This window comes from Eimeria mitis, genomic scaffold, assembly GCF_000499745.2.
Source record: "Eimeria mitis Houghton genomic scaffold, Emh_scaff657, whole genome shotgun sequence".
Lineage (NCBI taxonomy): Eukaryota > Apicomplexa > Conoidasida > Eucoccidiorida > Eimeriidae > Eimeria > Eimeria mitis.
Genome location: NW_013574717.1, coordinates 1 through 13709, shown reverse-complemented (window position 1 = coordinate 13709; position 13709 = coordinate 1). Strand labels below are relative to the sequence as shown.

At 52.2% G+C, this 13709-nt stretch overlaps 4 protein-coding genes across 4 annotated transcripts in view; 2 read left to right on the top strand and 2 right to left on the bottom strand.

The window, feature by feature from the left end:
- EMH_0018940 (uncharacterized protein) overlaps positions 1 to 112 on the top strand; it is a gene marked incomplete at both ends in the record, with an annotated part of 2516 nt that extends 2404 nt beyond the window's left edge. The window contains 1 exon segment of the mRNA XM_013501250.1: positions 17 to 112. Coding sequence (XP_013356704.1) covers positions 17 to 112 — 96 coding nt within the window.
- Positions 113 to 1602: 1490 nt separating this feature from the next.
- EMH_0018930 (Chromosome III, complete sequence, related) lies at positions 1603 to 2952 on the top strand (the record flags this gene model as incomplete). Its single annotated transcript, XM_013501249.1, has 1 exon — positions 1603 to 2952. One exon carries the CDS (start codon positions 1603 to 1605, stop codon positions 2950 to 2952), a length of 1350 nt encoding a protein of 449 aa, XP_013356703.1.
- A 606-nt stretch (positions 2953 to 3558) lies between these two features.
- Positions 3559 to 9691, bottom strand: EMH_0018920 (uncharacterized protein; the record flags this gene model as incomplete). The annotated part of the gene is made up of 9 exons (XM_013501248.1): positions 3559 to 3681; positions 3873 to 4012; positions 4062 to 4213; positions 4348 to 4525; positions 4742 to 5086; positions 5209 to 6147; positions 6301 to 7311; positions 7425 to 7655; positions 8020 to 9691. The coding sequence occupies 9 exons, from the start codon at positions 9689 to 9691 to the stop codon at positions 3559 to 3561; spliced, it is 4791 nt and encodes a 1596-aa protein (XP_013356702.1).
- Positions 9692 to 12463: 2772 nt separating this feature from the next.
- Positions 12464 to 13588, bottom strand: EMH_0018900 (uncharacterized protein; the record flags this gene model as incomplete). The annotated part of the gene is made up of 1 exon (XM_013501247.1): positions 12464 to 13588. The coding sequence occupies one exon, from the start codon at positions 13586 to 13588 to the stop codon at positions 12464 to 12466; it is 1125 nt and encodes a 374-aa protein (XP_013356701.1).
- Positions 13589 to 13709: the final 121 nt, after the last annotated feature.

Genomic DNA, 13709 nt, shown 5'->3' with positions numbered 1-13709 from the left:
TTTTTTTTTAATTCAGATGTGCTGGATTGTCTGTAAGGAGCACAACACGGATGGACATTACGCTGTCATCTTTATCCGTGCTGGGCTGAGTGACATTACGCTGTCATCTTAAGTACAGAAAATGTTGGAGGGGAATGTCTACGTTACTACCAGATACAATAGGGTTGCAGAGCGGCAGACGGCGTAGAAACCAGCATTTTTGCTCCTCGTCAACTAGGTATAGTCCAGAAAACAGCACTCCTTTGACGTCTCCTGTATCTCCAGTGTCTGGAGGACACAAATATTTCATTGTATTGCCTCTCACAAGCCTTCTGCTTAGACGGTTGCTACGACCGTGAACCGCTGAGAACTGCCCACCGTTCCATTTTTCGGCGCTTCAGCTTGCGTCTCGCCTCATATGATGCCTTAATAGACACATAAGAATGCAAGGCTTTACCTGCGCCAGCAGAGGCCTCAAATATGCTCAGGCAGGTACGCCGAGACGTTCGAGAAAGTGAACCCAACGATGAGTGTTCTCGCTCTTCTTCGGTGATTTCGGCATAGGAAATCAAGAGGGGCTTGCGCTGCCTACTACAAGAAACATGTTCATCGCAAGAAGTATGTTTCATGGGCAATGCAGCTTCCAGTGGAAATGGTGGTTCATTCAATACATTGGATGTAGCAGGCACATTTCGGCCCGCCGGTAGCCCGATGCAGGCGAGATTTGATCCTCTTTACCCTGTTTACCTTTCGTATCTGTGTTACTAATGAATCCATGTTTAGAGGTATGAATGCGAGCCGAGCTGCGCCCTTTCAGAAGCCTGGCTGGCGGGATGCCTGTAGCCGGCACCTGAGAGCGCTCTCCCACCAGGCAGTTTTCCGGGTAGCTCCAGATGTTATTCTGGGTGTAAAATAGAATCAGGGCGGACGGTTTTAGGGACTTAAGGTGTATTTCAATTTGAAAAGTTGTGTACTTTGGATTTTTTAACCCGAACTGGTCGCCTTGCCTGCCCGGCGTCCCAGCGGCTGTGAGGCTTTCGGTTGCTGCCGTTACCGCGCCGGCCTCTGCTGGTTTGACCATCGTAAGACCAGGGCTGTCCTAAAACGTATTCTTCTTAATGGTGGGGCAAACGATTTTAAATGTGTTTAAAATCATACTTGTTTCAATGTATTTGGGTAGGTGGGCAGTCATGGGCTCTGCCAAAACACCATTGGTTTCGCTCATGGGAAGGAGATGCGGAGGCCGTGGTTCCACACTGAAGAGTAGAGCTTGTTTTTTTTAAGTCTGCCAGTTCGTGCAAAATTGTGCTCTCTTTCATAAAGCAGTCTCAGTTCCCTCCGACGTAGCAGATGTTGTTGGCGAAGGGCCACAAACGATCTCCTGCGCTAGAGCCTTCTCTGCTGCTCAATCTGGTCTGTCTGTGGTAACCTTTCGCTGGAACTGCAGTTTGAAACAACTACAATCAACTGAGGCGTTCAAACGACCAGCTAGGGTAGCGCACCCTAGGGGGTGTCCGGCCTTCCTGCTGTCTCTCTGCTTGTTTCTTCTGGGCATTGACGGCGCTTTCGTCCGTTGCAGTTGACGTGAGTCGAATTTCTTGGTATCATCTTCGTCTGGAGAATATGTTCAAGCTTGGCGGAAATGCTGAAACGGACCCCTCGGCATTCGCTGATCACCTGGCCGCTGCCGATGCTTGTGCTGAGGTGGAAGGCCGGCCAAAACCAACACGGACAGGCAGAGGGCTCCCTCTGCGAGAGCGCAAGGTGTATCGTAATCTAGCTAGATATACCCCGCGAGTGCAAGGACTGACCTTTGACCACAACCAGATCCGGTGGATCTCCTACTGGAAAAACGAACAGAACAAACAAGTGCAGAAACACTTCCCAGTTAGCAGATTTGGCTTCTTTGGCGCCCGACTCATGGCTTTAGAAGAGCGCAACCGGATTCAGGGATGGCCCCTATTCGCAGATGAAGCGTTTCATCTCATTGAGGGGTTGAAAGTATTTGTCAAGTCCAATCCGGAATATGCTGCAGCCCTTCTACAAGGGGGCGAACTAGATCCCGTCACCGGCGAGATCCACCTCAATGTATATGCAGAGCAGGTCTTAGAGTCCTGTTCAGTGACTCTGGAAGAACGCATTGCAGCTTCTTTGGCAACAGGTCTGCGGGCTTTACCACCGCAAGTAGACGCAGGCGGCCGAAACCAACGCAACAAACCAGCACCAGCAGCAGGTGTGACGACCCGCCAAACGGCACCTCTACCTGTCTCCCAGGAAGACGAAGACTGGTCCGTTAACCGCAAGGCTTCTGTAGGAGTGGCAACTCGCCGTCAGAGGGCAGCTCGTTTAAGGACAGCAGCTCGGCGGACCGGGGTCACGTCAAGCCCACCCGATAGACGTGCTGCTGCGCCTCCAGAATTGGTGAACTCCGCGGGGCAAGAAGAGATCAGCCTTCCGCTTCCTGCATTTCAGGCAAAGACCGTCGAGTCCCAACAGCCCCCAGAATCTGGCATAACTACCTATGCAGATATCCTTGCCCAGGCTTATGCCCTATCAATGGGAGGGCTCAAAGTAGACGCAACAACAGCCCATCAAGCACTGCCTATGGTGCAAAGCCAAGGAGAGCCTTGGCCATCACCGGCCCTTCACTGCAGAAACCAGGAAGTGCTGCCTGCCCTGCTGCCAGCCACCGCAGGAACGGTTTATCTCGAGGCAGGAGGGGCTGACTCTTCAGTTAACAACCGTCTTGTTTCCATGGCTTCCTCAAGCTATGAAGATCCCGAACCGCTGGCCGACTCCACCGGGTTAGGTGAACAGGAACCAGATGTGCTACGAGACCTCCTCAACTGCAACGTGTCCGAACCGACGGACATTGGCGTAGATTGGGAACTTGAGGGTTCAAATACTGCAACTATTGTTGACGTTAGCAGACCCACAAGAAACCCCATGTCCCGCCAGTCTCGCATATTTTAACACATCCAGCAAAAATAGTTTTTCTGTGGAATTTGATCATCCTTTAACTGTTCTCCGTTCCGTATTTTTTGCCTTTAGAGGGGGGGACTGCATCGTTATATAATCATTCGTTGATTCGTATTTGTAGATGATGCTAATATCCCGTATTGGTCTTAGGTCAGTCTGCTTTCGTAATGCAGCGGACTGCAGCATTTCTCTCCGTATAAATGCAGATGACGTAGCATGCGAAACTGCTTCTTCATCTGTCTGTTTGGCATGGACAGCTTGGCATAGCTCCGTAGCAAGCAAATCTATGTATTCTTTGTTCGAGTGGTCCCTTGCGAGTATGGAACGTAAAGTGTTCCTTGCTCCGAAGGCGCCAACAAAGCGCCAACCCACCCATTTCTACTGAACCCGATGTTCTACCTAATTTAAAGATTACGTTTTGCCGTGTACTACGGTTTAAATCCTGCCTATGTTTGTCGTGTATATGTATATTCGTCATTTATAGCTTACAGAACTATATGCTAAAGCAAACACCAAATGCCTCCAAAACCGAGAAACGAGTTTAACAGTTACTTAAAGTCATTAGAGCACAGCGAAACCCTTGCATGGCAGCGACCCCTGTCAATGAGCAGCGGCCGTGGATTTTGCTTCTTCTTTCCCTGCACTGTTTCCAGAAGGTTCTGTAAAACCTTCTGGTTGCTCCATATCAATGTCACCCCCTTCATCATCGCCGAGCCAAGCAGGCTGTACCTCCCAGCCACCCATTAGGCACCTAAACACAACACATGCCCGTCGTGCCTCTTTCAACGTTTTGTACTGGTTCAAAGGGAAACTCTTGGTCTTGAAGCGGCCATTTTCTCTCCACTGGCATCGCCAAAGTTTGCGTGCAACATCCAGATAAACTCCTGTAGGCGTAGAGGAATTGCCACCCCCACCGCCTCCCCGTCCGCCCGGAGGTGGCCGACTTCGTCCTCGTTTGTGGCGGGGTGCGCCTTCGTGTGCACCCGGGCTTTGTGGAGTGCCGCCGCCTTGAACTGATGCATCTGAAACAGAACCTGCATTGCTCGTTGCTCGACTGCAAACACTCACGCCGCGGCTTGACATACTCGAATCCACAGACATACTGCACCGAGAGAGCGAAAAATCCGATAAGCCACCAGCGCTCGGCTCCCGAGACGCCCAACCAGCCCCGTCATCAACAGTCCGAACCACCACGCGTCTACCACCAATCTTCACTGTCCCTGTCCGTTCTGCCAACGGCCCAAAGCCCCTTCCCCTGCGGAACCCCTCACAAAACACGGCAAGCCCTTATGTTTCTTTACGCTAGAGACGCCCTGAGTAGGGCATTTTTGTGCTCTTGTACGTGTTCTATTCCGTGCTTCTGCACCATAATCTGTTTAGCTGACCCACCGTGTGCTCGCTTGAATCGGCTTTCTCAAACCAAGTCCAGTCGTCGCTTGCGGGCGAGAAGGCGCAGGAGAGCTCCCGCGCGGCGAGCTGCCTGCACTCTGCGAAGAAAGTCTCCATGAGCGTCTCCTATGACGACTGTGGCGATCTTGCCTTCGCCCAAAAGCTCTCATAGGCTTCACTGCGGCACACAAGGAGAGATGAATCGGTCGCATGTTCTGCAACCTCGTTGTACCGGAGAAAGCAGCAACTCCTGCAACCTACCCGATGCACAAGCAAACGAGTAATACATGCACTAAGCGCAACACACGATATAATGTACTCCGTATCTACCGCCACGTCGCAGCACCACACGGAGACTGCGCATGATGAACTGCGCTCCTCAGAAATTACATACGTCTTATCTGGACGTCCGTGTAGTCCGTGTCGAAAGGCTCATGCGCATCCCGGTAGCAAACGGCACCCTTCAGCAATGGAAGTGCATAGAAGTCGTCCACAAGCAACTGGCCCTGTGTACTTTCCACAGCAGGAGCTGATGACGCGGCTAGGGAGCGAAGAAGCGGAGTTGTAGCATTCGCGTCCAACACAGGGGCGTTATCGCCATGATGAGCAGACTCAACTAGGGCCTCCGCTGCACGTCTTCGACTATCCTCCGCTACATCAGCACCTAATACTGGCGTCTGAATTACCGAAGCAGCATGATCCGCCGGCAAGCCGCTGCCTTGTTGAGCAGCTGTAACCCCTGCGACCCATACACAGTGGCAGAACAGGTTACTCAGTGAAACGAGACAGATGTTCTTTATGGATTTTACCTCCCAAATTGTTGTATCCCTTGCACATGAGTCTGTGAGTTTTGTCGCGTACTCTCCAATGCCCGTTCATCCGCCACGAAATCGATGGCCTTCAACTCTGATCCTTCAACTGGAGTTGTCGAGCCAAGCAGAGCTCTCAGGGCGCCTTGCAGCAACTCGAATCCATTAAGACTATCTATCTCATTGTCTGTGGGAGTGGATAAAACTGCTGAAACGAATGTCAACATGCCTTCAGTGTTGCTGGGCGATGCGGTTCCTTCATGGCCTTTTGGAGGCTTCGCCTTCCTTCCGGCCGGAGCGCAAGCAGAAAGCGTCGCTGCTTCGGAAGTTGGTAGGGTGCATTCCGAAGGCGCTCCATCAGTTCTCTCTCCATATACAACGCCGTGGCTTTGGGCCTTAGTAGCCTCTCCTGCTCGCTGCGCCCCAAATTCAACGGGCCAGCTTTCTATGCTGTCGACCAGCTCGGCGGCTGCATGAATCAGTTCGACTGACAGGTCTATGTCGTCGTCTCCAACAGCACTGCTCGCCTGGTCCGTCCCGCTATGCAGTCGCGAGCGGCTTTGGCTGTCAACTGCTTCAGTGAAGCGCGCCAGCATGGCCCCTGTTCCCGTGTCATTGGTCTGCCAAGAACAGTGCTCAGCGCTCGTGCTGGGTGGCGCGCCCACCACACTTCCGCAAGGTATGCGAAAAACGTGGGGTGATGCTGCAAGTGAGATGGTAGAATTCACAGATGACGAGCTGTCCGAAGCAGCGTCGTCGCCTCTCCTATCTCTTGAGTCTGACCTTGGTGCACCCTGTCCGGCTCCCGTCTTGACATAATCTTCCCACCACCAGGGCACCAGAGGCGTCACTCGTCTGCGTCCTGATGCCGTCTGCTGGTCTTCTGGTGTCAAACGTGCTCGTTGCATGCGACGAATCCTACGAGGAGAAGCATCCAGGGCATCACCCCCAAGCCCATCTCTTCCATGTCCAGGCCGTCCCAAGTCATCTCCTGTGCGCCCGAATTAAACAAGATTGCGCATTCTGCACCCTGCAGTGTGGGTGTATATCTAAAGTGCTCAATTCGCCTTGATCTGCTCCCAGGGGAAAAAAACACAGCATAAACTCAGTGGGCAGCTTACACAATTGTAGGGTGCGAACTCACTCTCTATGGTCCCGCCTCTACCAGCTCTCCCAGTACCGTCACTGTGAGCAGAAAGTCCACATTCTTCTGGTGGTCCAGATGAAAGATATCCGAACGCCCCGTCACTCCCCTGAACCTGCTGCGAATGGGCACTTCGCGGCACGGCAAAGCATCGACCTAAGCGCGGCCGGCTTGACTGCCGCGGGGGCGTACTGCAAGCAGAAGGCACTTGCGAAGACGCAATCGAAATAGGGTAGCTGTACTGCGGGCTACGAGCTCCTTCCTCTTCATCGTCAGGATTCGTCACAACATCGTGGAGTCCTCCTAACCGTAATGTATGAATGCTAGCGCCACCCAATATGCTGGAGCAGTCCTGTCTGGCCATTCCGTCAGCAAATGCCTGCAATTCGTCGGCTGAAATGTTGCTTTTATGCGGCTGTTTTCCCCGTTCTGGTTCGCCGCCGTCAGCTAAGATTCCCGGTTCCGTTACCCCTAAGTTGGATGCCGGTGTCTCCCACAGTGCTGTTGAGAGCATGGAAAGCCTAGCAACGCTGCTGTCGAGATTGTTGCTGCCAATCAGAGTGCCCGTACTGTCCGTTTGCAGGCGCTGTTTCCTGCGGTGCCAGCAAGCTTGGGCCCAGTCCCGTGTTGCCCAACTGCAACTGGATCCATTCAACTCATCATCATCTCCTTCTTTCGCTTGACAGAAAGCATCTTGAAAGCCAGCTCCAGAAGCAGGGATAAGTCGTATCTGTTCGAGGCGTTGCATCAGGAGCTCAACGCCCAGCGGCGACAGTGTCACGTAGCGCCTCAGTCTCATCAGCATCTGTGCAAGAGCGCTGCGCAGCCCTGGTTTCGTCAGCGAAAGCGGCTGGTATAGTTCATGAAGGATCAAGTGAAGCTGCATGCGGCACCCCAAAGGACACCTACGACACCACTCCCACCGACCCTTGCGACTCCTCAAAGTTGCGACTGTGCGGTTCCGTCCTGTCCCATGGCTACTACTTCCCACTGACTCCTCTCCAGAAGAATCTGCGCACATGAGACAGGTCAGACTTCTCCTAAGATTCCATATGCATTCACGGCAAGTGCAAGACAAGCAAACATCCATAAGCTCTCTTGAACTACTCCGTCTGTCTGCTCACCTGAACGAGAACGTGCCGCCGCTGTTTTATCTATCGCGAGTTCGAAGGCCATGAGATGCTGCCGCCAAGCCAGTCGTACACGGCATGGCTGGCCAACACATATGCTACAGGAACACCCACAGCCTTCACAAGCCTTGCCTGCATATGACGGGGCATGTCGGGTTTCGACAAGGCTCTGTAGAGCGCTCACTAGGCAGTCGGCATACTCGCCAAATGCCGATGCATATTCCGCTGCACAAATCAACAAAACATGGCCCCGCCGCACATACCTATATCAGCATACTGGCTCAGAAAACTGCCTCAAAATCGCGGACACCAATCAACCCCCATCTCTTCTCCTCTAGTTTGGCTCCAACACATAGGGCCCCATACTCTCCTGCATAGACCATTTTCTGTGAATTTCATGTGGGGGAAGAAGGAGGAACTCCTGATGTGCACTGACCCAGAGGTTTCATACAAGGAGGTTTCCGAAAGGTTTCATACAGGAAGGATAAAAGGACAATATGTGTTCTAGAGAATGTCGCTGGAAAATACGATAAAGGAAAGGAGGACGCAGTATGTAAGGCACGCTATTTGGCGGTGCCAAACAACTTACCCAAAGTGAGGCTTCGAATTTGTTGCTCCGTCAGGGGCTCGTTGGCTACGTTCACATACCACTTCTCCAGCGCCTGAAGTCCTTCGGCTTCAACGCATTCCTTCCCCCTCGAAAACTCTCCCCCGGAACTCTCAGCAGTGTACGACTTTGAGGCGTTCTCCGTAGACTTCGAGCGCTTTCTCTTGACAACGGCCTCATCTGCCGCGTCAACTTCAGTTTTACCGACCACTGCTGAGCAACGCCGCAAGCGCCCATCCCTGCCTCGAGCAACTGCCCACGCTGCAAGTATCGGGCCTCGTTCATCGATGAGGCAGTAAAGTCCTGGGTCACAAAACGGTTCCTTTGGGGTAAGCCAGGACCCTATAGCAACTGTTGTGTCCTGCGATGAATGACCTCGAGGTCTGATGCTTTTGTACTTTTTCAAATCCTCCTCTGACAAAACAACCATTGTTGAGTATGCACTACGGCGAGGGAACAAATGCACCAGGGCCTTCCAGTAGCGGCGTGTCCGTATGGCACACCGCCTGGCGTGGAGGGTCACCCTCAGACAGTGCAGCCATAGCTTCCCAGGAGGAATGCCAGGGCAAAGAACAGTAAGAGGAAGAGGCTCGCCGTGAACCTGTATCACTTTGCCCCCAGTCGACCCATGTGGAATGTTTCGAGCTCCCCAAGGTGTCGGGGTTGATGCAGACAATCCGCTCGCTTCAGAATATGTCTGGCATCCACTCAGGCTCCCGTTGTCATTAGCACATTGCATGGTTTTGTCACTAAAGCTCTCGTCGGTACTGCCTTCCTTGGGATCCCTCCTGCTGGACCGAAGGGCGCCGAGCGTGCAGCTCAACAACGCGCGGGCATTGAGCAACCCAGCATTTCGGAGTAGGCGCCTTCTATCTGCTGAGCCCTGCCCACGAGGCTCCCCCCTTTTCTGCTGGCTCTGGGCATGGGATTCCTCTAAGTGAAGATGTTCTAATTCGGGGTCTGCCTCCTGGAGTTGCTCTCCCGAAGGCTTTCCCTCACGCTTCGCACCCAAGCCTGCGACGCCATCGCCCACGCAAAGGGGCACCGAATGCTGCAGCCCACCCCCGTTGTTAGGCGATTTACTGCAGTGATGACGCCACCCTGGCCTCACCGCACGCGCATCAGACGTATGGGCCGTTGTCGTGTGATCCGTTCGCTGTTGTGTCTGTAGGTATTGCTGCTGCCGGGCCTCATGTAGATCGGAAAAGAGTTGAGCGAGGCTGTGTGGCGCAACATTGCGTTCCTGTGACCTTTGAAGAAGCAGCCGTTGCTGCTGTTGCAACTGCTCCCTTTGACGGAGCAACTGACTCTGGTGTTCCAGAAGTGTCATCTGCATCTGTTGAATCCGCTGAGACTTGACATTTGTCGCGCCTTGTACCTCCGACCTTACTGGTGAAAAGGCCTGCGAGTCCATGGACGCCACATCAGCGAGTGGCCCGCCGCTGTCCAAAGAAGTGTGCCCTAAAGGGATTTTATCCCTAGCGTTGCATCTGACTGCTGCTGGCGAATTCTGCGGATTTTCAAGAGGAGTACGCGGCTTAGAAGGCGCCGCTTCTAAGGAGGTAGGAGCATCATCTTGCTGAGGAACTTGGTTCAGCAGAAGAAGCTGCTGACTAAGCAAAGAAAACTGCTCTTCCGGCGTGTAATCCGCCATCCCTAAAAGGCCTTGACATGTGCAGCCCACATTTACTTTCAGGGCAGGTGTGCCCTTAGCGCAGTAAACAATTTAATGAAGTGGCTAGGTGGTGCTTCACGCAGCCGCATGTGACGGCGCGAGCCGGTCACATTTAGGTCGACGGCACAGCAGCGGGTGGCGAACCTACTGGGCTTGGAATGCCAGCATTCACCCCCCAACCAGTCTATGCCAAGAACTGTGTGGTCAGATGCCCTGGCCGAACTGTCAAGCGCAGATTCCCCCTCTCCTCCTTCACTGTGGCTTCCTAACGCCGAGCGTCTGCAAATGGGGGAACACAGAGAGCGAAGCACCCTGAAGAATGCAACGAAGAAGAAGAAGCCTGCAGTTGGTGCTGCTAAATCCACACCAGTAAAGTTAAACTCCCCTGGGTGGCTGGTGGCCTACGGGTCGAGTCACTGATTGCAAAGAACGACTCGATTGTCGCCACCCTATAGCTGACGCCGAGCAAGTTCCAAGAACACACTCCTTTAGTTGAGTTTCCCATCAACGGAATAAAGGCGAAACTAGGGCCAAATTAGCACAGATCCGCAATTCCACGCGTTCACAAGACTGCCTGACGCAGTAACCAGCAGGTGAACCAAGGCGATACGTCACCGAGGAATATGCAGGAGAGGCTTCTCAGTAAATCTCCTATTTTCCACGATTTTTAGTTTACAAATATCTACGGAAAACAACCTAATGCCTGTGGATGTGCAGAAGTCTTTCCTTTGGCTTGCATCGCAGCATTGCATGAGAGCACTCCCGGAAGCTACCACCGTACCGTTACAGGTGAGCACCAGTTTCAAGCTTCACAGTTCCCTAGACGTTCACCCAAATTATTTGAGTTGTTACTGCGAGAATATCTGCAATGAATTTATGTTGCTTCCAGACGTTGCGTCATTTCTACGCGGGGGAAGTAACAGAATGGAGATAGAAGCGGCCAGGCAACGGACAAAGAACGGAGAAACCCCACAACAGCATTGCTTTTGTTAATTGTTCCGTTGATATTCCATTACCATCGAGCTAGAAAGGCATCAGGAGGTGAATACATGGTAATATCTTGGTGCAGGACACTGGTCCGACCGGTGCAACACCAGCAGTGCTCGATAAGGATCTTGCAATTTGAAGGAGCTCCAACTGCAAATATTCATCATGAACCCTTGGTTTTTGTTCCATAATTTTTGAAAACAGTAGCGACCAGAACAGGGTGCTGTGCATGCTTCTGCTGAGGCTTCTTCGATCTGCACTGCGCTGCGCGTTGCCTCACTTCTAGCAGCGCTTGGCGCCGTAGTACCTAGCATAAGTGAGATCCTGCATAGGATTGCTGCGTTTTATAGACGATTTATCTTTCTAGATACACATGGGATCTTAGAGCGCTTATGAAAGTGAACGTCTAGCACGAGCATGGTGCATAGGGCCCACGGGAAACTTGCTTCTTCCCCTTTTTAGTAGGGGTGTAACGAGATACGTAGTCTTACAATGTGCACTGGAGAGTGGCATTTGAAGTTCTCCGTGGGAATACGGAATGTGAATGCCTCCCTGTAAGACCCTGTAGCCTCCAATATTTTTCGTGGTATTGGGTGGTGTCGTTACTNTTCATGCCTGCTGTTGCTAGGAAACTAGAGGCAGAGCGCAACTAGAGAGCACGAAAGGTAGCACAACTCGGAATTCTTTATGAACCGGGGGGAGGAGTAGACGGCGACACAGGTGAGGGACTCGCGCTGCCCCCTGGTACTTCTGCTTCAAGCAATGCATACTGCTGTACTAACTTGTTGTGGATATAACTACTGCATTTTCTGCGTAGGCATATCGTTTTTGAAGTACTCCAGTCATCAGCAGTACTTTGTTAGCAGCACGAAGCGCACAACATTGCAGCCAAGCTAAGGGCCAGCCGCGCCGAATGCAATTCAAGCGCATCCCCGTTACGCTTCGCCTGTGCCAATGGGGTAGACTTAGTAGACTTTGTGAAGAGGGGTTGCATTCCATCTGGGTCTTTACTGGCCGGAAACAGCCAAGCTAAATATAAGAAACATCTTTCAATCCAGTAACTCAAGGAGGGCCTCCACTGCACGGCATCGTGTGTTTTTAAGCCTATCAAAGAAATTCAAGATAGGGGGCGCCTACAGAGCTTGGAATACGTTTACAAGCGATATCGCGTTTGACACCTGTGCATTCAGTGACTAAATCGGCTGCCCTCTAAGAGAGGCAAATGGGATGGAGCAAAGACCGATGTCGTTGAACCAGGCGTTAGTGAGACGGCTTTTGGAAATCAAGAGCAAGTATAGCAGATCAACGGTCAACGCTTAGCTTAAAACTAATTGCGCCCCGGCTCAGAAAGTTGTCTCACTAGCGTCTACTCGCAGGAGAAGTTCGTACTCCTTCACAAGCCAACGAAATGTGAAACTTTCTGGCGGCCGTATGCTTTAGGCTCGCATCAAACGCATTGCTAGCGCTGCTGACAGAAGCGACAAGATGCCTCCCAACATTCTGTCGCTTGGTGACTGTGACCCTAAAGCTACTTCTGAGGCCGTGGGTGACGGCCAAGTGCTTTGGCTCAATGTAGATTGAAGGGCGGTGGTTCATAACCAGAGATTTCAAGGAGGTTAAGCTAGATATTCACAAAGCACTGAGTGGGTTTCGAGAAAGACGAAGACTTTTGTGAGATGCAGGGGAGTGGCAAGCCAAATCAATGCCTGAGCCTATCCTTCAGCTTTTTCGGCCGGGTAGTCACTAAACGCCTCCACCGTCTGCTCATCCGCGGTGGGGTAAGAAGAAGATGTATTCTTTCAACCACTGTAATTCCGATTTTTGAGACATTAATGCCGCCGCTGCCTTGCAGTGACGGGCTGAGCTGAGGGTGCTACCCGCCGGGAAAGGCTTGTGCCCAACCCAGGTCTCTGAATTAGCAACATCCCGAGCGCTGGTTCCCCTAAGCCGCCTTGTATGTGCCATAGACGAACTAGGTGTGGTGACGGGAGCAATGCGAGCTCTGAAGCTTGAAGGGATAGATATCTGTATAGTTGGAACTGGCTTATCGAGTTGAGAGTGATCAAGTAAGCCAACGATGTCGCCGTTAGAGGGCAGTGGCTCCAACACAATTTTTAGGTCATTGTCTAGCAAACCTGAGGTGCCCATGGAAGCGTATGAGGCATGTGCTCTCTCCTCGGGCCCTGCGAACCCAGCGTTCTTGGAAACATCTCGAGAAGGCCTTGCCAATTCCTCTGGTAGTTGGGAACGAGCGGACGGGAGCTGAGGTGGAGGGGATGCACGTCTTTTCAAAGTCCGGATCTCTTTTACACGAATGTATTCCTGAAGTTCGCGCTCAATGTCCACAACTTCTTCTATATCTGCGGCTCCTATCAAAAGGGCCAAGCGAGCAAGGAATCTGCTAAAGCCCTGATTTTGTGCTTCGAATTCTAGGGAGTAAACGCCTTTGCAGCGCACGCGCCACGCATGCGACATGAAGTGTTTAGCGCAGTTGTTGCAATGCTTCTTCGTATTATGCAATTCAGACCTTGAGCTTTCTGGTAGTTCTAGGCTACTGGCTTGACTTTGAGGTGCAGCTGCACTCCGCTTTGTGTGATTTGTCCCGGAAATTTGCACGTCATCCGTCTGTGGTTCGCTTTTAATAGCACTACCGTCCGAACTTCGGTGAAGAATTGCCTTTTCCCCTGACGAATGTTGTATTCCGTTTGGATCTTGCTGGTTGCTTGCAGCGCTTCCGGTTATGGAAGCCTCTGCTTCAGTCAGAGCGTTTGCCGCAGCCGCAGTCTTTTGGGGATGCCCGTAAAGGCGGTGACACTCGCTGCCGCAGAACGCCAGCAAGAGGCAAACGTCGTTACCCCATAAAGACGTTTCATTTTGTGGGTGCCTCATGTACCGGGTGAGAAACCCATAGCTCTGCAGCGCGAAGCAAGCTTGCCGTTGCTTATTTTGCCCGATTTGTTGTGATGTGGATGTTCCAGGAAAAATGATTCCGCAGTGCCCAGCAGAAGAA